The 24,182-nt window shown below is 39.0% G+C and overlaps 1 protein-coding gene and 1 long non-coding RNA gene across 2 annotated transcripts in view; one reads left to right on the top strand and one right to left on the bottom strand.

Moving 5' to 3' along the window:
* The window catches only part of LOC143216929 (uncharacterized), a 76,034-nt gene extending 61,860 nt beyond the window's left edge, over positions 1-14,174 (bottom strand). The window contains exons 1-2 of the mRNA XM_076440512.1: positions 13,712-14,174; positions 9,042-9,214 (exon numbers count right to left, since the gene is read on the bottom strand). Coding sequence (XP_076296627.1) covers positions 9,042-9,214; positions 13,712-13,847 — 309 coding nt within the window. The 5' untranslated portion in view covers positions 13,848-14,174. The remainder of the gene's footprint in view (positions 1-9,041; positions 9,215-13,711) is intronic.
* Positions 14,175-16,234: 2,060 nt separating this feature from the next.
* LOC143216931 (uncharacterized) overlaps positions 16,235-24,182 on the top strand; it is a 157,137-nt gene continuing 149,189 nt past the window's right edge. The window contains exons 1-2 of the long non-coding RNA XR_013010679.1: positions 16,235-17,495; positions 20,210-20,275. This is a non-coding gene — a long non-coding RNA (uncharacterized LOC143216931). The remainder of the gene's footprint in view (positions 17,496-20,209; positions 20,276-24,182) is intronic.

The raw sequence follows: 24,182 nt of genomic DNA, 5'->3' as shown, positions 1-24,182 counted from the left end.
ACATCCTTAATCTGTGCTATCATTCTATCCCCGGGTGTAAATACACAGGTCTTATAGCGTACAGCTTATAGAGGACTTCACGGGCAGATAGAGCGTGTTGTGCTTTCCCCAAATTAATTGTCTCCGGCACTCTTTTATCTTAAAGCGGATAGAGCGCGCCGCGGGACGAAGCTCCAGGCAACGGCTAGAGTTTGCCGGTTGGTTAGAAATTCAAGGGGAAGTCTCCGAACGGGCCGTACGAACAGCAGTAAAAATTGGTCACAATTAGCAGCATCCGGCTAGCTCGTTGTTCCGTCCAGTTTCTAATTTTCATCTCTCCTTTTTTCGCCTCATTTTATCGGGCGAAGTAGCAGTCGCGGCAGCGACCCGTAATTTCGCGAGAATCCCCGGATAAAAGGGGTAAGCTTGAAAGGTGGATGCGGGCTTCCTGGCAGATTCACGACGTAAATACATTTGTCTCTCCTCCTAAGTGGGCTGCTGTCTCTTCGTTGCCGAATAAATGCCAGCCAAATAAAACTTCCTGGCTACACACAAACGCAATTACCGAACGTATTCTAGGCAAGGGAAGCGGTGCCGAGAGCTGACCGGACGAAAGACACATTGCCGTTCCACGGGCCGTCCTGTTTGCGCCATTTTACCACCACCACCACCCCCTCCCTCCTCCTCTCAACCACCCGCCACTACTACCCCCGTACCGTCGCGACGGTTCAACCTTGCACGAAATTAACTCCCCCCTCTTTTTCTTTTCTCCGTTTGGAATACCCCCGGCTGAACCCGGGGACACGAGTGCCCCGGAATCGGGAAACTTTTCCCGAGGTTACAACACGCTAAGCGACGGAATTAAATCCGAGAAAATCGAATTTTCGATGTTGCCCTGAATAAAACATCGACCCGGAAATTCTAACCCTACCCGCGGAGAAGCTTGCGCACGTTTTCACCGGAGAATCGCGCGCGCTCCCGTCGAAAACCTAATGGAAATGTATGTTTTGCAAGCTGGCGGACCACCACAGTGGTGTATCCCGGTTTTTCATTTTTAAAAAGTCAATTTTTCTATTTTTACATTCCTTCTAAGTAAGTGCTGTGAAATACGTGTTTTCTAGAAATCATAGTTTCCCACCTGACCGAACCTCTGGGGCCCTATGACCGATTTTTTCAATCACAATAAACTCTAAAATTTTGTGCGAACGTAATTTTAATGATAAATTATTTCTACGTTGTATATCAAGAACTTCGGGATCATAACATACCAACTGCATGTTATAACACAAACACAGCGACAACGAAAAATCCAATACAAAAGGTGCAGCTTTGTATAATTGAGGGTGGATCTATTCTGATTTATTTTGTGAGAAATAACTTTTCATTAAAATTACATTTGCACAAGATTTTTGAGTGCAAGGTCATTTCAAGGTCATGGTATAATACACTATGGAATTCGTCTAAACGTCAGCAACAATCTTACGACGTCCGAAACATATGGTGCCATTTGATATTTAAGAATAAACATTTTTCAATTGCACTACCGGAGTTAAAAGTCGTATTATTTGCTCATATCAATTTAACGGTTCATTTTAGAGGATGTTTCGAACGCAGTTCTCTTTATACAACAAATTTTTTCTACTTTTAATAAAAAAAATATGTGCAATTTCCTGCATTTTTCGATATTTTTCTAAGTTTCTTTCGAACACCGATTGTCTTACGAAAAAAAGGAATACGACATAAAAGATGCAGTCTGCCTAGATCTACAGGTTTTGTGTAAAATATTTTTCGATGCAGTGAATAATTTGGAAGATATTCGAGAAAAACGATTTTATGAACATTGAATTACTTATTTTAATTTTCAAGGGCCTTGGGGCATGTTTTCTCGTGACTGTGGGCGCTCAAACTTTGCACAGATTTATTTTTAATTATTTAGAACAACTCTGGGGAATGCTATAAAAGAAATTTTTACAAACATTTTTGACAAGAGTAAATAAGAGCCAACCTACTGTATACGTTCGTTTTTTCTAATATGATCCAGCCATGCATAAAAAGACAGACCACGACGTATACCCGAATGTTCGAGCGTCGTAAAATTCCTCGGAGGCATGTCAGTTTCCATAGAGTAGGAAAAGCGGAGAAGAGGCAAAGCGGAAATGCAGGAAACTTGCCCGCGGCCAGGTATGTCTAAATCAGGCTCCGATAAAGCAAAGTATTGCATGTCCGATAATTGAAATGCAGACAAACAAGAAACCCCGGTCAGACTGCATACCGCGCATAGGTTCGCACTGTGTTCTCTCCCTCTCTTTCTCTCTGTCCCTCTCTCTGACTCGCTGCATTTCGGATGGCATCTATTCTTTCGGTCCAGTCAAGCCGCAGCGTATTCCTTATATTTATCGGCCGTTTCCTCGAAATATGAAACACGAGACAACTTTATACCACCGGGTATTTATTCGATATTTTATGAAACAAACTCGCGAGGAATTTCAGGAATGAACTCGGGTAAAACAACGAGGGTAAGGCAGATACAGCCGCTGGAACTCGCGACTATATTTGAATTCCCGTGTCATTTAAACTTTTAATGCACCGGTACATCTGGAAATAAAGGAAATATTATATATCGATGGATAATTATTATTAGACTGCGGATTTTATGCATTTATGACAAAAATTGGCACGTACAGTTTGAAGCAGTGGACGTATTAAAAAGATTGAAGGATATCAGTGTACTAGTCTCAGCTGAATAAGAAAATCAAGCTAAATAAAAATTCTTTATTTGGCTCCTGTGTCTTGCAAACAACGCACACATTTTTTATTTTGATTAAACATCCGCAGTCTAATTATTATTACGTTCCGTTCTGTTCGAAATAATGTTTGTTGAGCATACGACGACGGATACAGTAATGCCCCATGTATTGACAACTTCGGGACCAAAATAGCGCTTACAGTCGCGGACAAAAGTAAATGGACACCGTTAAAAAACTTTTTCAAAATCTATAGAAAAAATTAACTTTCTTATCTGTGTCTATAACGAAATTTTAAAATATGCTTTTTCTACATCTATGTAAGTTGTATACATGCACAAAGTTTCATCAAAATCGATTAAGGTTGCTACGAGCTGTAAATAATTAAAAATGGCAAAAATTAAAGTAAGATAAAAATTCAGGAATTCTTACATCTTTCAATACTTGTAGGTTTTTAATGTGTCAACATATTTCGGCGAAACTTTGTCAATGTACATAATTTACTTAAATCAATATGTTTTTTATTATAGGCACTAGCAATAGCAATTTCGGATTGATTAATCTAATAAACTAGTTCCTCTAACATCTAGAAAAACAACAGAAATGGTTTGGTCCAATTTTAAAAAGTTCGTTTTTGTGCACATATTTCTTGATTTCTTCCCTCTTCGAAAGTAGAAGACGATATCGAATAAACAAAATATTAACGCCAACATATTACTGAGACAATGCTAATCTAGTGAGGGAACTATTTTGTTCTTAATTGTCTTTTGAAATCACTTTTAATTCCTTCTAGAGGATATTTGCTGTTTAGCAAAGATTTTTAAGTTAAAGAAGATTAAAAAAGATCTTATTTGTATAATTATTCTATTACATTTCTCGCTATCGTCACCAGTTTCATTGATTATTTCAAATGAAACACCCTGTACAGTTATATCAATTTTATGAGGTTATCTTTGATATGCAGAACTGTCGTCACAGATCTGTAATAATTCGATAACATGAATGTTGAACGCTAAAGGACCAAATATAGAGATTTGCGGGAGACCTTTAGTTTGTATGTATGGTGAAGGTCACTGGTCTGGAAGCATTGACCATAACCTGCTCTGAGCGATTATGAATATCAGAGTGGAACGAAGGTAGGGTGGCTGAATCGAACCCCCTATATTATGTATTTTCGCTATCAGCAGATCATGATTTATAGTGTCGAACACCTACGTGAAATCAAGGAAGAAATTAATACGAAACGCGCCAGTTAGAGAAACGTGATACATTATTAGACGTATGTGTTAGTATTTATCATTCGACATTCGTTTTAACACACAATGTGAACCATGAATAATTTTTACGTCGTTTGCAGTGTTCAAAATATACAATCCTGTTGAAAACACATCGATTTGAATTTGAATTTGACATTGAGAGAAAGGTTCGTTTGGCATAACAAATGTTCCCCAAACCTAATCACCAGACAGTGTATGAGTAGATTTAATTTAAAACAATAAACAATTTTTTAACCCATTAAACATATTAAAAAAGAAAGAAAATATATTTCTATTTACTTACAATTAGTAGATTTTGTTAAACTTTCCATCACGAGTCTCCCTCGTTATTATACTGCAAGAACCGAAGCAAAATATACATTATGTTCTATTTGAAGTGAACCACCCGCATATCTCTGAAATTATTAATGATACTGAAGAATGTTTCAAACAAAAGTTACATGGCTTCGAGGGGCGCATAATTCCACGTCAATGGTTTTTTGTAGGTAGAAGAATAGAGGGAATATGAATGTTACTTTCAATTTTTTAGTGGAGTTATGCATTTTTGAATACACCATTCGCTGTAGTTCATTATTCATGAAATATAATTAATCTTCTTACATAGAAAAACCATGAGTTGGTACAGTGTTACCATTGTTAAAAAACGAATCTAGCATACGTATTGAAGACCCTATTTTAACATACAAATACAGTTTTCCTTCGAAAAGTTTGTTCCAAGAAAATGTCTATCCCCTCTCAATCTTTTGAATTACACGTCGATTTTGGCAACACTTCGCACAAGTGTTCATTGGACCCATCTAACAATTCATCTGTCTTTCGTTTGTGCTCGTTGTTTACTTTAAGAGAGAAATCAACCCTTCCATCCTTTTATATGATATGAGACAATTCATTTTTTATCAAATGAACACTATGATTGACAACTTCAGACACATCGAGCAGGTTCACTTCAAACGGACCACCTGTAAAGTTCGAATTTCTTTCGAAACAAAACCTGTTTACGTCGATCCCCGTTAAAAAGGCAGGGTATCTTGTGAGTAGTCTTCCGTTCGTCGAAGTGGCTTCCCCCCATAAAGTTCTGAGCCCTTCCGTATAAACTGCGGCACGTGCCGCGGGGAGGGTTTAAAGTATTATCGGATCAATTTCTGTCTTGCATGCGCGGGGCGATTAACCTTCCTTCTCTTGATATATATAAAAAGGACGGACAGGAATAATTGAAGAGCGGGGCGACGACTATGTATACATATCGCGGGGAGTAAAATGCTCGGGCAGGTGTCGATGTCAGGTGATCTGTGTATGTATCTGGTCGTGTCGTGTTCACGTGAACACGGGCCGAAGTACATAGGCGAGGGCGAAGACGAGGAAGCGTGCGAAGCTGATGATTATTGCGAGCTAATATTTCCAGATTACGTGGACAGGGTGCCACAGCGAAAGGCTAACGGAGGGCGATAGCCAATATCGCGCGCGGTGCAACGTGCAACGTGCCCGCTGGCGGATACATAGGTATATGCAGTCGATATCCCCGATATTCCCGATAGCGCGATACACCGTCCCGGCCGCCTGGCCGCGTAATTAAAACTGACGCTTTCGTTTCGATGCGCGGCTCAGCGCGATGCAGCGCGATGCAACGCGCTGCAGTGCGATGCAACGCGATGCGCCGCGCGCCGCCGGTACACGCGTTACCCGTTATGCGGCTATCTCTGCCTTCGCTTCCGCCGCGATTGCATCGAACGAGGGGGAAAAAAAGTTTTTAAAATCGCCGGTTGTCCGTCAAATATGGGCAGCATGAAAAACGGGAAATTATTGGGAAGCATTTCCGCGGGACGAATGTAAATTCGTCGTGTCGACCTCTCGTCCCTCGTTGATCGCGCGAATTAAATTTCACGGCTATCCGGTTGAATCGCGTCCAAGTAAATATTTATTTGATTCCGACCGATACCATTATGATGTAATATTGATTTATTTAACGTTTTCCGCCGGACGCTCCGCGCGTTACACGCGTCGTGATACGCACGACTATCGATGGGACTATCGATGGGACGATTGATGGGACAGTGCGAGCGAAATCGGTTACGTACATTCAAGCAAATCACTCCTTTCTTGGGCTAGTGTTCGCGAGAAGTGTCTCCAGATTGAGACTTTTCCCCCACTCTGCTTTTCCCCTTCTACGACATTGTTCCCCCACAATCGCACCTGTGTCTGAACTCGCCCGGTAGTGGCAGAGAAAGGGTATTCATATTCCCCTCAATTCCCCCTTGGTAGGACGACACTGGTGCCACCTGTAATTTGAATGACTTTATAGTTTGTTGTTAAGATGAGTTATAGTTTGTAGTAACTGTTTGGAGACAAATGTCCTGTGTCGTCCGACCAGGGGAATTGAGGGGAATATACTTACCCTGTCTCTCCCAGTACCGGGTTAGTCACGTGGCATTGTGACACAAAGGACGTTAGAGACGGAAAGCATCACGTGACCGGGCCGTGGCTGAAGCGTGGGGATGCTCGCCGCAGAGAGTGGAGGAACAGCATCGTAGAAGGGTTTGTAGAGAGTGGGAGACAAGTCTTCATGCGGCGACACTGCAACTGTCTCCATATTGGCTGCACAGGTAGGATACTCTGTTGCTTTGTGTTTCCATCTGACATCGAAAGAAAATGTACATTTTAGTAAACCAATTACAGTGTACATCGTTCCAGTCCTCAAGAGGAACAAAACGATAAATAAAAATATGCACAATATACAAGAACAGAGAAAATTGACGTGCACCAACGTTATCGTACTCGTGCATAAACATTACAGCAATACAATTGTTCTTATCGGAAGGTTAATTTATTATAACATATTTTTAGCGAGCACATGCGCTGCGAGCGCCCTGGCTTCCAACTCAATAGCGATTACCGTGTCATAAACCTCCAGATGCGACACAATAGTGAATGTGTACGGTAAGCGCGCGCCCCTCTTGGGGCCCAGTAATTCTACAGCCCACTCCACGTCGTATTTTCACTCACACAACAGTGTGATGGACGATGACTATGGATTTATAGTAGTAACTGTTCGCGAAATAGATTCCAATTCTCTGTTTGTTTACCATCGCCGCCTATCTAATGCTACATTTACTGCTTATGGCTGCACTGTAATTTCTGCAAATACAACACAAATTGACATTGAACTGGCCAACAACTTAATAAGAAAGCTAGTTTGTTCGACGATTTTCCATCTAGTCACAATGCGTGTATTATGTACAAATTGACACATTTCATTTGTTATTGATGATAAAATAACTTGTCAAGACATTTACAAGAAATAAAAATTAATGAAAGCGTACCTGTTCTTTTAAACATTTTAATAGTTTGAATGAATTGAAACTATTTTTTTTACAGTTTTGTCTATTTATTATTCATTTTTGTCATAAATGCATAAAATGCGCAGTCTGAAGTTTGTTAAAATCTGCACTAAGTGTATTTGTAAACAGAATTGTATGTTTATATCGAAATGTTTATATCAAAGATCATTTCATTTGAATTAAAGAGAACGTATTTTTCAATCGTACTAACTTTTAAACAATTTCCACAAGATACCTTTGATATTTGTTCAAATATTAGGTATTTTCCCTTAATGTAAGTATTTATTGAAATAGTATTTTCAACAGTATTCGATTTAAACATTAAATGAAATAGCATTTTCAATATATGCTTATGGCAATATTCAATATAACAGTGCTAGATATTGAACCGTGCAAACACAAAAGCATCAGTTGCATTAATCTCATTTCGACATGCTTTGCTAACATTTATTGCAAATTGTATCATAATATACGTAGATATCGTACATTGCCTGTGAATATGTTCATACGTTCGCGATTATAAACTAGCAATACGCCATTCGGAGTACAGGAGAAGTACATTTATCCAAACTGTGTTGTTGTGTGATCGTTCGGGTAATAGAAAGCCACTAGTATTAGATACTACATAGTATACATATCATTCCAGTACATATTGGGTTGGCAAATAAGTTCGTTCGGTTTTTTAGAGTTGAATAAATCACAAAAACCGAACGAACTTATTTATCAACCCAATACTAGTATTATAATCATCATGTATCACCCTTAAAAAACTTCCAAGGGAAATATTGCTCAGAATAGTGACCTTGACAATATATTTCACGGTCATTGAAACCGGAGAGTAGGGTAGCACATCGACAAGTTTACCGAGGTGTTTATAAATACAGAAGCTTCATTTAGAATCGAATAAAAATGTATTACCTTCTTTACTTGACCAGCGTGCGTGTCTACTATTCCGCAATTGCGATCCGTCATCAGCCGCAACATGAGCTGTCAGATGTTATCTCAAAAAATAATGCGCCTCCATTACACATGACATAATATTCATATACGTAATTACCTCGTGTTTCTCCCACCCTCCCGTAATTTCTCGAGGGGAAACACTAACAGTATTACGTTTTACCAATCGTTTAGCGTTACGCAACGTCCACCGTGGACAACGTACACGTAACAGTATCAATGAAACCCGTGTCCCAACTCGAACGTAACCCCTGGAAGCTGTTGCTGATCGCGTGGCTCGCTCGCTCATTAATCGTAATTAATATGTATGCGAGTTCGATAATCAGGCGCACCGAGACGTTGCACGGAATCAACTCCGCCGTAGGTGCTTTGGAGGTTGCGTGAAGGAGCCGGAAACATGGCCTGTTAGCACAGTGTGTAACGCCCGGCACGTAGGCGCGAGCGGAATACGACAACCGAGACGCGATAACGATTTCCAGGGCTCGTGCCCTCTTCCCCTCTCCCCATCCGTCTGCAGTGGGCCAGGAGCTTCCAATAAGTGACCGAAATGCAAGATTTAGTTAAGCTATACAGTCCTCCACCTCCCTCAAGCGTTTAGTACCTATTACAGTTTTGATCGGACACAATATAATAGCTTGGGACCGACTTTCCTCGTATTTCGGATCAGGGGACCTATGTGGCTTGACTTTGTTCTCGAGTGAGCCGAGTGGTGATATCTTTCATTAGAAGAAGGATAGAATGTGACATACCTTCGTGTTCTGGCACTGAGCGGTGTCGAGAACAACTTCGACAACGATTTCCATCGGGGCCTCGTTCTCCCTCCCCTCTCCCCATCCGTCTGCAGTGGGCCAGGAGCTTCCAAGAAGTGACCAGGATAGAATATGACATCTCGTTCTGGCACTGAGCGGTGTTAAGCGAACAACTGCAAAGAAGAAGAGGAGTTAGAGATTTGCTTATTTTGAAACATACATCGCCATCATAATATCGAAATAAAACTGTATATGTTGCTCTATTCATTTCGACGTGCTGAATACAAATATGACTTTTAGAGATCATGGCTTCGAACGTGCAAATGAAATACACGTGTACACTAATTAGCATGTATTTAGTCACACGTGAACTAATATATCCTCATTTTAATTCGTGTTGCGATACAATATAATTAACATATTCACATCACCTGGTAACGATTGGTGTATTTCGGAGGCAACAATGTACAGTGGATCTAAAAAGTAATTAACCACGAAATTTCCCAGTCTCGACAATATTTAAATAGCGACGATTTTGCTGAAACAAATAGTTGTGGTTTCTCTCGACAATTTAACAAAGCAATGAAATATATTAAAAATGTTTCTGAATATGCAATGACTTTTATATTTTCACCTCCTACTGAAGTCGTATTGCTATTACACTGTCACATGAGATAATGTAATGTTGTAACTTATTGATATGATGAGGTACATCAAAATCTGTCCATTATTACGTTTAGGAAGCACTACTGTCGAGAAGAATTCACTAGAAGAGTGCACTACTGCAATAATAAGATAATTTATTATCTCAGGAAATAATTGTCGAATAAGTAGAACATAGTTGTTTAACGATTGTGAAAAGAGGGTCTGATATGTAACTAGTAATAATTTACTAACAATTCCAATGCTAACTCAGGCGTAGAACTCTGTGATGTGTTACTGTATAATGTAAACAATAAGATTAGTAATGAAGGAAGAACAAAAATTGTTACTCATGTATTGTATGACCAAAATCGCCAGATGAAGGGAATTGACTCGCATGGAGGAGGAAAGTTACCCCCTCTCTGCCAGTATTTACCAGACTAGTCACGTGACATCGTGACGCAAGCGGGTCGTAGAAGGGGAAGGTACAGTGGAGAGGGGGCTAGCTATCGTCTTCGCCTAATGCGATGGTAGGGGAGTGGGCACAGAGCAAGACCGTAAATATTTTGAACTACCATCATCTGGCGGACTGAGAATAGGTTTCTCTCCGCATCGAATCGACGGTGAATCGAGTTAGCTCCCATTAGAAAGTGATAAACACTACCGTGGTATTCCGGCACCGGGACAACGAGTCATCCGTGTTCGTCTGTTTTCCCAATTTCGGCGAGCACGATTGAATCGTCGCGAGAACGAATCGGATGACAAATTGAAAAATCCTTGGCGTAGAACTGCTCGGAACGGCGCGATGGTATTCGCGGATGCCCCCGTTGCTCCTGTCTAATCCCGGCGGTTTCACGGGGCGTTCTATAGCACCGTTTAACGACCGCGCTAATTACAATCCCGCGATTAAAGTCCCCCGTCCGGATAGGGGAGCCGGAAATATCTACTAGAACCGGGCTTTGTCCCGGCATTATGAAAAAGCTTTCGGACCGTCTCGAGCGAAAAATTCGCCGGGAAATCGAGTTACGCGCAATTTCAGGGGAGACCGGGCCCACGGAAAGAAGAACTGGAACGTCGCGAGCTGTACACTTCCGCGGAAAAGTAAATTAATTTCGTCCCTGTTTGGGCTCGCGTCAAAAGGGACGCGCACGGTGGTCATACAGATCCTGGCCAGAACCTCGAAAATGAATTTTTTGTCCGGGGTTTGGTAGCTCCTCGGTTCGGTACTGTGATAATGTGACTATGGGAAAACAGAGGTACGAAGGTTTTATCATTTGCACCCACCAAATGTTCAGAGTTCAGACCTTTGTTCGCCACGAAGTTTTAACGCAGTGAAGTGAGCTTTATAAAAAAAAACCTTCTATTGGAAAAACCCGTTGTCAAAGTCTGGTATTTCCGAAAAACGACAACAACACGGTTTTCCAATTTTTTAAATAAAATGTACTCGGAGGAGTAACAAAATATTGCTGTTTTGTATGTAAGCTTATACTTGAACGAAATCAAATATAGTCCACACTCCAACTAATACGTAAGAGGAAGCTAAACTAACTAAAAGCCGTACAATATTCAGTTTATCTAATATTTAAGGAATTGCGAAAATATATTCCATTAAGAATCTAATACACAAAGGAAAATAACTGAAAACTGAAGTACGCACCATTTTTCAGCTAATCTAACTTTCGTAGGAGTCAAGAATATAACAAAATAAATAGTTTTTTATTTAAACCTGTACTGAAATTTGAAACATGCTCCTTGTACAGTCGACTAATTGACTGCAGCATAATTGAAAGTGGTAAAAATCGAGAAACTGTGTACACGTCCCAAATATTATAGTTAAAAAGATTAAAAATCGCGAACCTTCACTTTGTTCTTCCAAATTTCAACAGCAATTTTTCTCGAAAAGACTCATGTCGTTCGGTGCAATTTTAAACAAACTGCGAATACTTTTGTTCGCTACTGTATGGATAACAAAATCTGGCATCGCGGAGGGTTAATTTTGAGAGGTAATCGAACCCGCGAAATGAAGCCTGGTTATTGAAATTAACAGGGATTTGTAAGTACATATCGAGCTCGATCCCGTTCCAGCTAATGAGTATGATTTTTTATTAGCTAGAATGGTTGTTTGGTCCAGCGTGGGGTGGAGGGTGCCCCGGCGAGCCGCGAAGCGGTACGGATTATAGTATGGTAAATGTAGGTGTAACGCGTGCATGTAAAGCCTGTGAATGCGTGACTCCGGCTCGTATCGAACACAATAGCGCAGCCGGGGCTGTATTTTTCGTGTACACGTAAAATCCATTTGGTCGTTCGACATACTGGGTTGTCACTCGGTGCAATCGCATCCTCCTCTTGTCGTGCGCGCGCGCGCTCCCACACGCACGCGGCCGGCTACGGGTCAGCTTTATTGTCAGCGCCGCCAGAATTCCGGCTTTCGCGTCGAAACGAAGAGCAATTATTCTCGCCCACCGCTGCGAGCTTTTAATTGTCCGCGCGCACGCGCCCGCTCACGACCTCGTCTCTCTATTCTCTGTCTCTTTCTTGCTCTCTCGCTCTCTCGCTTGCGCTTCCGTCCCGTTAAAAATATTGTATTACTTTTCTGTTACGAAGCAACCGTGAGCCCGTTAAAAGCGCGTTCCGACCATTTAAATCCGCCCATTATACCGCGCTCATCGATGAACAGATTCGCCGTCGCTCTAAACGTCGCCGCGTTTCCTCTACACAGTATTATCTCTGTAACTGTAACAATGGCCTTACCGTAACTGTTAAAATTGTATTCCCACCACTGGGGCAATCGCCCGTGGAACCAGAGGTAAACACGCTCGACGCTCGAGCCAGCGAGAGGTCGAGATCGGAAAGACTCACGCAGGCGAAGCAGAAGATTGCAACTTTCGTGATTTTTTAACATACTTAAGCGTTGTATTCACCGTTGTATTCGTCTCGTTTTTCTGATTAGAATGACACCAAACACGATATAGTTACGATCACAATTACTTGTGTAACAAGCGAAGTTAAGAATTCGTTTACCTCTACTTTAAATGTGACGGAACTTTAGTCAGTTGTTATACAAGTAATTATGTGTCATTTCAATCAGAAAAAAAACGAGACGAATATGTTGGTAAGAGTTCCATTGAAAAACCAAAAAGAAGAAATTTCGATTCTTGAATTTAAAAGGCTGAGCTGGCTCGAGTCTTTTGATGTTTGCCGAACGCCTAAACATCAGTCCCTCTTCTTTTTCGATCGCTATCCTGCTCTACTTTCGGCACACTACAAAGAATGTAGCACTTCACTCGGCAGACCCGACGATACGACAATTACGAAGATAATGCTGTGGCATGCGTATTCGCCGAATCTACAATCTCGATTTTCTGGAAAACGAGGCGTCAAACAAACAAATGTTATTCCTTTTTTTTCGACCTGTGTCTGCATGTAGAATCATTTCTGTGACTTTGTAATTACAATTAAATATGAAATTTATTTTCAATAAATACGTTGTACAAGATAATTTTTTAATTATAGCAATTCAAGGAAATATCTACATAGGTTTCCAGTTTTAGGTGAATCACCCTACATAAATGCAGTATTAGTTTTGATGTATTATAAGTAAATAGACTGTGGATTTTTATGGAAAATAAAAATTGTCAAAGTCTGTTGTGAGACTGAGGTTATATAAAATTTTATTTTCTCCTCTAATAACCTTCAAAAGTTGAATATAATATGCTTAAATAATTCTAATGTCTTTTCATTTTATGTTTAATTATAATATATAAATTACAAATGCATAAAATCCGTAGTTTAATTATAAGTTTCAACTAGATTGCCTCAGTCAATTATGCACTGTGCCATAGAACGTTTCAGAACGTTTATAGAACGTTTTATGACAAATGTATCCAAGTAAGTTCGAAATTTCGAAGATATTGAAAAGAATTTTCTAGATATGAATAATTATGATCCTTCAATTTTTATCTGCAGACATCTTCTCATATCATTAAAAACAACGGAGATATTTTAGGTTTAACTATTAGGTGACTCACCTTGTATACACTCTGATGTAGCATCCTCTTTGTAAACGTAAACATGACGCAAATGTTGAACAGCTCCAACTACGTTATTCTCATCTTGTAACTCGCAAAGTACACGATGCCGTAAATCCATCTTTTCTGCAAACATATATTGTTATCACTGATAAATTAATTTCAGAATTTTTTTAATTATCCTGCTGTACATAGCTAGTGAAGAAAATTGAGTAATATAATAATCACTCTTTACCTACTCTTTATTGCTGGAACTACAAAAACTTTATTTTCATGAGTGGACAATATTTTTCAATGAATGTGTTAAAGTAGATGCATGAAATACTTAATTGAATACGTTTAAGAATACACTGATCTATTTGGAATACAAAATGTGCTCTCGACGTTCTGCGTTACTTCGCGCCATATCGGCCATATTGGCCATATCGTCTATAGTCCAGGGTTTCCCAAACTTTTTCTGCAATGGAACACTTCGCAAACCCGGAAATTTTAACGGAACACTTAGCTTATCTTTTACGTTGGGTGATTCCTACAAGTTACAAAATATACACAAATACACTTGTTATGCATTCATTTTTCAGACCTTCCAAATTGTCGGGGAACACCTATTCAGGTTCAGCGGAACACTGGTGTTCCGCGGAACATAGTTTGGGAAACCCTGGTCTAGTCCAATGATCGGCAAACTCATTAGTCAAAGAGTCAAATGAGCCAAATATCAAGAGTACAACGATTTAGATTTCTTTTGATATCATACTTTATAATATAAAAAAAATTACGATTATTTTTTGTTTTGATAAAAAGATCTGAGTGAGGAGTGACACAGAGCCTACGGCCCTGCCGTGCGATGAGGGCCCAGTAATGGTGAGCACGGCCCTGCAAAAACAGAAGACGTTCAAAAACGGTTGAGTAAGCCGTTGAGCGAGCAGCGAGCAGTGTAAGTATACAAGTGTCCATGTTTGTTTCCATCCACTGTATAATTCGTTTTCTTTAAATATATTAGACTTTTATTACGAACTTTAGTTCTAGAAGTCACGACTGTCCGCTATAACCGTAATGAACTTCACAATGAAGAAAGTAATAGAAATAATATTAACAGATCCGTACAATCATTGTCACTTCGTCTGATTTCACGTAACAACAAAGAAACATTTTTAAAAAACTGTGTTTTATGTATGAACAATAACATCGTTTTTCTCAACCAGTATTTGGACAGTATAAACAATTAGCCTACCTAAAACATCTTTTTTCTAGCCTTTAGAATTTTAGATCATATCTTTTCATGGCACTTTATATGTATTATACATATATACAATCTATGTGTGTATTTATATGGCAGTTGCCATCAAGGTTCAAACAAAGAAAAGAAAACGTGAAAATAATAAATAAAATATTTCTTTAATCTGTGTATACATATACCCATATACATATGTATATCTCAGATGATTGCATAAGTTCGTGTCCGATTTGAAAATAAAATTGAATGGTTAAATTTTAAAGAGTACAGCTTTATTAATCAATTACATAGTCATCATTCTTTTTTACAATTAGAAAAGAATGGTAACTCTATAATTTTTTTACACTCAGCCTTGCAGTACAGTTTGCGACATCTATGAAAATCGGGCACGAACTTATGCAATCATCTAATAACTAATATAATATATATTTCCACGTTTCCTTTCTTTGGTTGAGCCTCGATGGCAAGTGCACTATTTATTTAGTTTCCGGTACCTTGAGCCGGCACTGTTTATGACGCCAATCTAGAAAAGAGAGTATGCGGGAATGTGTTAATTATGCTATTTAGTGATGCGTCAAAAGTGTGAAACAGTGAGAAAATGTTTCCATTCAGCTAAATTGATCGTGTGAAGTTAATTAGTGGGAACTCGCCTCTACACCTATTTACTGCTTCTGAGAATAAGTGTATGAAAATATGAGGGCTAACGAAAGTTCAGTGTTTATGGCTGCCGAAACAGTTGAAGGTAATTGCGCATAAAAGGTCACACTTCATCGACTTCGATGATTTTTTAATATGGTGTCAGTCAACTGTTCTCGTTGCTCGTTGTTCGTTGTCTGCGTGCTCGTCAACTGTTTCTATTTACAGATATAAACTTTTTAAAACAAATAATGGTGAATAACGGGTCAACTTTTGACCTATTTAAACCTATTTTCAAACCTATTTATGTATGTCAGCTAATCCGATTTTTATGGCGTCATTTATCGGTTAAATCTGGTCGAAAACTACTAAAAAATATAAAACAGTCTAAATACAATCGTAGACTGACAATTAATTGTCAGCAAAGTAAAATTCAGCCTGTAATGTTTTATATTTGAGAAACCAAACCGTCATCATTTGTTTTAAAAAGTTCACGTGGTTGATCGTTTGACTAATGTTGTCGTGATACAGTAGAAACAGTTGACAAGCGGCCGCATCCAATCATACTGACGCTATTTACGTACATTCGTACATACTCCGTGGAGCAGGCAAAATTCAAAAAGGTTGAGCGGCGGTTATATGTGTAGGAAAAAGTTGTTTAGAATGTTGAGTTTTACAACATAATTCAATTTGATAAAAATCAGTAAGATGTAACTGTTTATGCACAATTATCCAGTTAAATTTCGAAACACGGACATGTCTGTTTGCCAGTGTTCGGTAAAAACGAGACGAACGCGGTGACCGTGAGAGGGGCACGTGGGAAATTTTTATTTCGCGACCAAACTCGATACGTCCGGCTGCGGTTTTCGGCAATTTACAGAAAATACTCTGTCGGAAAATAGCGATTCCGCTGCTGCTGGCACGGTTCCGTTCCGAGGATTTGTTTTGCCTTTGTCGATAGGTTCTTAACCCTTGTGTGGGCAACCGGATAGGGGGGATTCACCTAACTCTGGTCGGGCACTAGCATTTCGATCAACAATTCAAACGTAACAGGAAGATTGCATCCATATAGAATAAGTAAAAAAAATGAGTAGTAGCTGAAAGTTCGATAAAATTAATAAAGCAAAGAAAATAAAACGGGCAGCAGCAGTAAAACAAGCACGGCCAGTTAAAAGCTATTAAAATCTAAGCTATTGGCACCGGATATTGTCACTGAAAAACTACATGTGTTGTTTGTTTGCAAAACCATGATAAAAATTGGGTTTAGTGGTCGAGTTAGGAAGTATGGGTTCATAAAGTTTATGTACAGTCACTCACAGTAATATTCGGTCACTTTTAAAAGGACTGTAACATTTTTGCACAATACGACTTTAATTTTTTTAGGAATTAGGTTATTAAAAAATTTTACTTGATGATATTTTAACTTCAAGATAATGATTATAGCTTATTATTTGTAACATGTTATGACGTAGATTTAGCTTTAATAATTTGTAAAAAAACTACTGAGAGAATATCAATTAAATACAAACTATAGTAACGTAAACTTTGTTGAAGTACAATATGGTAATTTTTAGTAACACCTTGGAGCTGCCACTTGAGTGCAAGAGATTAAAAAACGAACACTGACAACCTGCACATACATAAAACATCCAGGATTATTTGAGAGGTCTATAGAGACAATACAATCTTTTAGAGGGTATGTCCACAGTGATTAAAACAGTTCTTATCTTCTTTCAGTTTATACAACACAGTCTCTCCGCTGCACATTTTGAAAATTAAGTGAAGCTCTGAAACTGTGTCAAAGGATAAAGAATTTTTGCTGAGGCATTTACGTATTGTCAGAGAGATGGCAACGAGTGATGGTCTTTATCGTCTATCCTTGGTTCAAGAAAACATTACCTAGAAAAATTGCAGGTAAATATTTATACATATATATTACATTGTTATAATATGAAATTATTGAAACACACAATTGTATAAAATGGTGCTATTTTGAAGTGTACTTTAAAAATGCAAAGTTCTATTACTTTTTGACATTTTTAAAGTAACTTATGCTGCCGAATAGACCTATGAATAAATATCTCCATTTTCATCTTCAATAGAAACATAGTGAGACAGTAAACTGTCATCTAAATCCACAAATAATTGTATTATTAATAGTTGTACATTAAATAATTATTAGCATTTTGAGTGGGAAAAATTCAATAGAATTCAGTGCAATTATTTCTACTATACTTTTTGATAAATTATGAAATAGGATTATATGCTGAAGAGATAAACATAAGAATTAAATAAAGGAAATGTTGTTGCACTTGATAAGTATGGTATTATTTGAGAATAGTAATTGTATACATATGCTGCTTCAGTAGAGACATTCTTCCACAACAAGATTTTAAATATAATCGTTTTATTTCCAAATTGGACACGAATTTTTACAATCATCTAATAACTAAATTTTCTTGTTGAATTGCAATAATCTGTAGTAAAATAGAAATCTATCTTCTTTCTTAATATGTTTGATAGGTTAAAAATAACATAACAGTATTATTAAATTCTTTTACTGTTTTAGATTACACTTAATCACTTTTGTTATAACAATAAGGATTACTATACGTCTATGTGTAAATCTCATATATCCAATTTTCAGTTAGCACACTTTTACTCCCATTTTCATAGTTGTTTCAGATGGCCAGTAGGAATAATTTTCCCTAATCGAATGTCTACCAGATGTAATGAAATTGTTTCGATCGGTGTTTTTTTCAAACATCGATAATTGTATGTATAGCCTTTAGAATCTTTCTATCAATATAGTACATGGAAATGTCCACGTTAATAGCTGCAGCGGAGTCCTCAGTAGCCATTTCAGCTGCAGTTTCGTCGGCCCGAATGTCCTGATGCGACGTTATCCACATTAGCATGGTCCAGTAGTCGCTTGAACTTTTTGTTTGCCGCGCGCGGGAGTTAAAAAGAACAGACACGTAAGCTGCATCGACGGATATTTTCCTAAATACTCTAAAGGGCGTTCTCGAAAATGGGACAACCATGAAAAGCATTGACCATGGCCGGATGAATTAAGCATCCCCATTAAGGGTAACACGAAAACGAAGCCATCGCGATAGCAACCGCTGCGCCGCGAGGCTCCCGCAAAAAGGACTGCATCGTTTGCAGAGTAATTAATCATCCATCGCATTCTCCTTATCCGTCGTCGCGGGATTATCATCCGGCTCGATCGTTATGAAATTTTTACAACGACGAAGAGCCGGGAAACGCAATCTCGGTGGACTTTGCGTCGATGAATACAGATCTTTATGCAAATGCAGCAGATAAGCTAACGCGGAGTGGGGCTGGCAGGCAATTCTATGTAACAACAACAACAACGAGGACGCTGGGGGAGATCGCGTAATCGCTTAATCTCGATGAGTTGGTGAACACGGCTTTTTTTCCGAGGTATTACGGACCGGGCTGCTAAAGTTTCAAATTGAATCGAAGACGTCGGGGTAGCTGTATCAAACAGCCGAAGCAGCAACCGGTCGTGTCGTGTCAAAGTTTGGGAACTAATACTTCCCGGACGAAAGCCCTGTGTCATTTCCACGGTGTTTGTATCGTTTTTATCGGGGTTCTCGTTTGTTTCCTGGGACGCGAAACCTTGTCCGGCTTATTTCGCCGTTCGCTCGCCGACGAACTCTGTATTCCCGGCGCATCGCGTAATGCCGCAGCATTACTGCGGATGTCTGAGCTCGCTAACCGGTAAATATGAGTTTTCACTTGGTGCTCGCCGTGCGAACCCATTGCTACTCGTGGGCTCTATTTTTGCCTCGTTAATTACGATTACGCGTCGTCCCAAGGTACGGGTGCGGCGCGGCGTGGCGTGGCGTGTGGCGCGCCGTAGTAACACGCCAGCGCAACGCCGCGCCACGCCGAGAGCCACGGCTTTCTTTTTCCCGGGGCCGAGGAAACGCTGCCAGACACATCGAAAAGTCTGCCAGTGCCGCGAAAAACTTCAGAGTCGACGAGGAAATTTTGACACACGGCGCGCCGAGACGCCTGCTCTTGACTCCTGGGACGCTTTCGGCATAATGGAAATATTCTCGACCGGGCTAATTAGCGAGAATGAACTGATTTCTCTGATGATACACTCCTGATATGGAAGATAGCACATGTGTGCTACCATTCCAGTCTCGGAGATGGATTCGAGATTGTCCGAATTCTATAAATAGTATGTTAACATTAACTTTTAACACGTTCACACAAATCCATGTCCCATATAATTCAACCCCGGATTAACCAATCAGCAGCTTCATTAGTCTAATTACTCTGATTCTATCGGAATTTTTGGGAGTTGATATCGGACATTTAACGTGTGTTCATCAATATAAAATGTGACATTGGATCGGCGAAACTAAAGCTCATTTTCAAACGTGAAATATTTATTTATCAAAAACGGATTAAATTGGGAAAACGTCCACAACATTTTTTACCATTTAGTAATACGTATGTGGTCCTTTCCCTACTTTCGATTATGTTATTTCATTCTTCTTTATATCGTTATAATGTCGTATTTATTGTGTTGTGTATCTTTATCTTGCTCCTAATTCTTTTTATTGAAACTGAACATTTTTGTTTTGCAGTGAGATCCGCAAGCGAGTCATGGGACACAAAACACCTAAATATGATGCATGGCTGTTGCAAGATAGGTGAGTACTGTGTATATTTCCTGTGGATTATATACGTATATAAAAGTATGAACGAATACTTTTACATTATTTTCATTGTTATTTTAAGGTATCTATACTTTTTAAAGTGGTGTCATGTCTTTCTAATATACATTCACTATGATCTAGGAATGATCTTTATGTCTTCTTCTTTCGCATATAGCATGAACACACATAATAATTCATAAACTGATACATTATTTAAAAAGTTGAAATGATATTGCAGGAATATACCTGTGTTCTCTTGGTACTTAATGAAGGTGCCTTAGAATTACTTCAATTGAAACATTTCGTAAACTATTAACTGTTCGACATAAGTAGTAATACTTGTTTGTAACTAATATCAAGTTGCATCCATTGATGTATTAACACATACATAATTTCATTTAAAAAAACGAATTTAACATTCATACGAGTTTTACGCGTCTACTCATAAATCTAAACATGATGTGCTTTAAATAAGCTTCACAATGGCGGTGTAGTTAAAAAAAAATTCGTTTATACTATCACATTTGCCATATTAAACAGTTCATATAATTCTTATAATCCTTTGTAATCCTAGTATAATCTTATACAATTGTTCACGTATGAAACATACAGTTCTTCGGTTTTCCGTGATCCACCCTATATAGGAAAAACGTGTCGCGTCGGTATGATATACGAGCATCCATATTTCAAAACATTACATCTGGTAAGACATGCAAAAGCTAATTAACCCTTGGACGACGATGCCGAGGTCTAATTTGACTTAGCCCTTTAATGTCTACGTCCAACTTTTCAGTTCCAGATGACAAATTTAAATTAGAGTTTATATTTTTCCAGTTTAAAAATCCCGTTAATTCTTTTGAAAGAAGTACGATGAAAAATATATCTAGGAATATTTGTAATTCAGAACTTGACAGAATCTCAGCGTGAGAATTTCCAATAATTTTGAAAACATTCATTTCCTGGAGGGTTTTCCGCAGATATAGTTTACAAATTAAGAAAAAGATATTCGACCTGTCTATGCTGAGAAAAACCCTTTTATAATTTAACCTGCAGGTTAAACGCAGGATTGTTTATCTTTTTGTTTAATTTCCAAATTACGTTTAGTTACTATTTCTCTAAAAACAATTTATTGTGTTATGTATAAAATAGAGACTAATTAGAATTTTGAATGTCTGATAAATTGCAGGCAGGTATTATGTCAACCATCAATCATGCAGTTCAGCTCAACCGATTCTGGGTCACGTGTGATCCTTGTCTAGATCATATTAACCCTTTAGTGCACGGGTGAATAGAACTCCTGACGATGTGTAGATAGAAAATCTTTCACTTGAATTTTCATTAATAAATGTTGTTGTTTCTGGTTGTAACGAGGTCATCGCTCCATCGCAAAACACTACTACAAACAAAGAAAGCTAATATACTTCAGCTATCAAGTAATATTAAAAAAGTTGAATAAACAATTTTTTATGTGAGTTCCCCAGATCCAATCTGTCCACGAAGCGTTGAAGATGCACGTGCATTACTTTACTTATTGTTAGTGCACTTTTTAAAAAAGTTATTCTCCTCTGTTTATCATAAGCAAACTCAACGAAAAATCTGGTTCGGTCAAAAGTGAGCCAGCCTTTCATTAGGCTATTCGAGAGTTTCATTTATTTATCTGAGAAAAAGTTAAAACGTCAACATTATCATATGGCACAAAAACAACAGAAAGAGGTTCTAGTACTTGTTGTGCATACGTTGTAAAACGTGTTTGTACACTACAAACATACGTAGGTTTGTGTGAGATAAAAGATTGCATTGTTAATTACCTTTCTACTCACCACACCCTGTACCTCAATTTCCAACTGCATCGATCTAATCACTCTAATCACCGCGCGGCTCATCGACCCAAGATTAAGCTCACCGCTTCCCCGAAAAATCGCGGAAGCTCACAGTAATCGAATAGAAACGCGGTGGCCACCGTGCCACCGTCCGTTTCCCTCGAACATTCTCCAGCTTCAATAATCAGATGTGTTTTGAACTCCGCTGATGAAACACTTGGAACTTTATAATCAAACTTCATCGAACTTCGAAACTCCGAACTACGGTGTAGAAGCTTCTTCCGTGGAACTCTGCGTTTGGTGAAAATACCAATTACACGGTCGCACCGTTAATTCTGTGGATAGTGTCGTGGGTTCCCACTTTGCCATTCGACCTGTTCCAAGGGATAGCTACTGTACTCTGTGTGTACATATTTCAATATCTTATTTCGCGTATAGCTGGACGAGCTATACAGTTTTGTTCCGGCATAAGGCGATTCCTCGGGACTGGCTTTCACCATGTTAGGGTATGCACAGTGTCGTCAGATTACGACTTGTCTTCCATTCTACCCTGGCCCTTCTACGACGCTATTCCCCCACTTTCCGGCGGCGAGCATCTCCACGCTTCCGCCACGGTCCGATCACGTGACGCGTTTCCTCTTTGTCGTGCACTTAGACCATGTATACTTACAGACCCGGCATAGGTATAGGATATGCATAGGACGCAGAAAAGCGAGATATATACAAGCATATTTACGCATTATTTCGTAAACATTTGGAAAAATGGTGCAGACTTGTTGCAACAACTTTTTCCACAAGTAAGTATTTTATTTTATTGTTCTTACTATTCTTTTTTTTCATTAAATTAAGTTGTTATCACCATCTACATAAAAATTTAACTTTTTCCTAATTATAATTGACAATATGAGTTGGCACCATTTAAAATAATAAGAGTGAAGTAAAAATGAAAGAGTAATAAAATATATTATATATTACAGTTGCAGTTTCCATAAATATTCATACGGAATGAGATTCGCGGTACTGCGACTTCTCAACAGACTATAGCACTTTGCCTACAACCATCATCTGGTAGACGATGTAATCTTGGAACAAGGCAGGTTATCTGATGCCGGGGCTATAAGTATATATGGTCTAAGGTCGCGCATGTGTTACAATGCCACGTGACTAATCCGGTACTGGCAGAGAGAGGGTGATTCTGCTCTTACCTCTGCACCTCTTGGCACCTCTGCACTAAGCGGCGCACAGTGGGCCAGAAACTGATCTTTTTGGAAATCTGCCGTCAACTCAGTTTTTCATTGATTCAATTGGAATTTTTTTTTAAATGTTCGTGAAGGACTATACTTTGATGACGTGCTGCGCGAAAATCGTTAACTGTCACAATCAAGGATCCTTATCTACAATGCTCAATAACTTCGATACTTCATCCGCCCATACCATAAATTTGCATGTCCCAGCTGAGTTTCGGACACTTCTTAACCCTAAACCCTAAACCGCAAAATTTTAAACTGTAAATCTGGCCCTGAGAATTACCAATTGAATAGAATTACATTCGGCGCTTATGAGACTCACCTTCAATTTATTGATCCAACAGCAGCGTTGTCGTTTCTTGAAAAAGAATTTCCTTGTTCTTGTTTAAAATTTTGCGGTTTAGGGTATCGGAGTTATTGAGCTTTGTAAATAAGGATTCTTGATTGTGACAGTTAACGATTTTCGCGCAGCACGTCGTCAAAGTATAGTCCTTCACGAACATTTAAAAAAAAATTGAATCGATGAAAAACTGAGTTGTCGGCAGATTTTTGTTCAAAAAGATCGGTTCTGGACCACTGTGCGGCGTCGAGCGAACAACTTGAAAAGAAGAGGGGATCGCGATCTCCTTATATCGAAGCAAACAAAACTAATCGAGTTAGGTGAGGATAGATGGAGGATGGGGTTGTTGGTTCTGTTGCGTTGCTATCGTCTCGGCATTGTTCTGCGGCAGGTCGAGTCGCTCTTGATCAGGGGTAGAAAAGAAGAAAGGGTTGCGTGGTGAAAGGCGAACGAAGATGGACGTGTGTTCAACCGTATACGGCTAGAACGCGAGC

The sequence above is a fragment of the Lasioglossum baleicum genome, chromosome 16 (genome assembly GCF_051020765.1).
Source record: "Lasioglossum baleicum chromosome 16, iyLasBale1, whole genome shotgun sequence".
NCBI lineage: Eukaryota > Metazoa > Arthropoda > Insecta > Hymenoptera > Halictidae > Lasioglossum > Lasioglossum baleicum.
The sequence above is the reverse complement of the archived record's forward strand: the minus strand, read 5'-3'. Positions and strand labels throughout refer to the sequence as shown.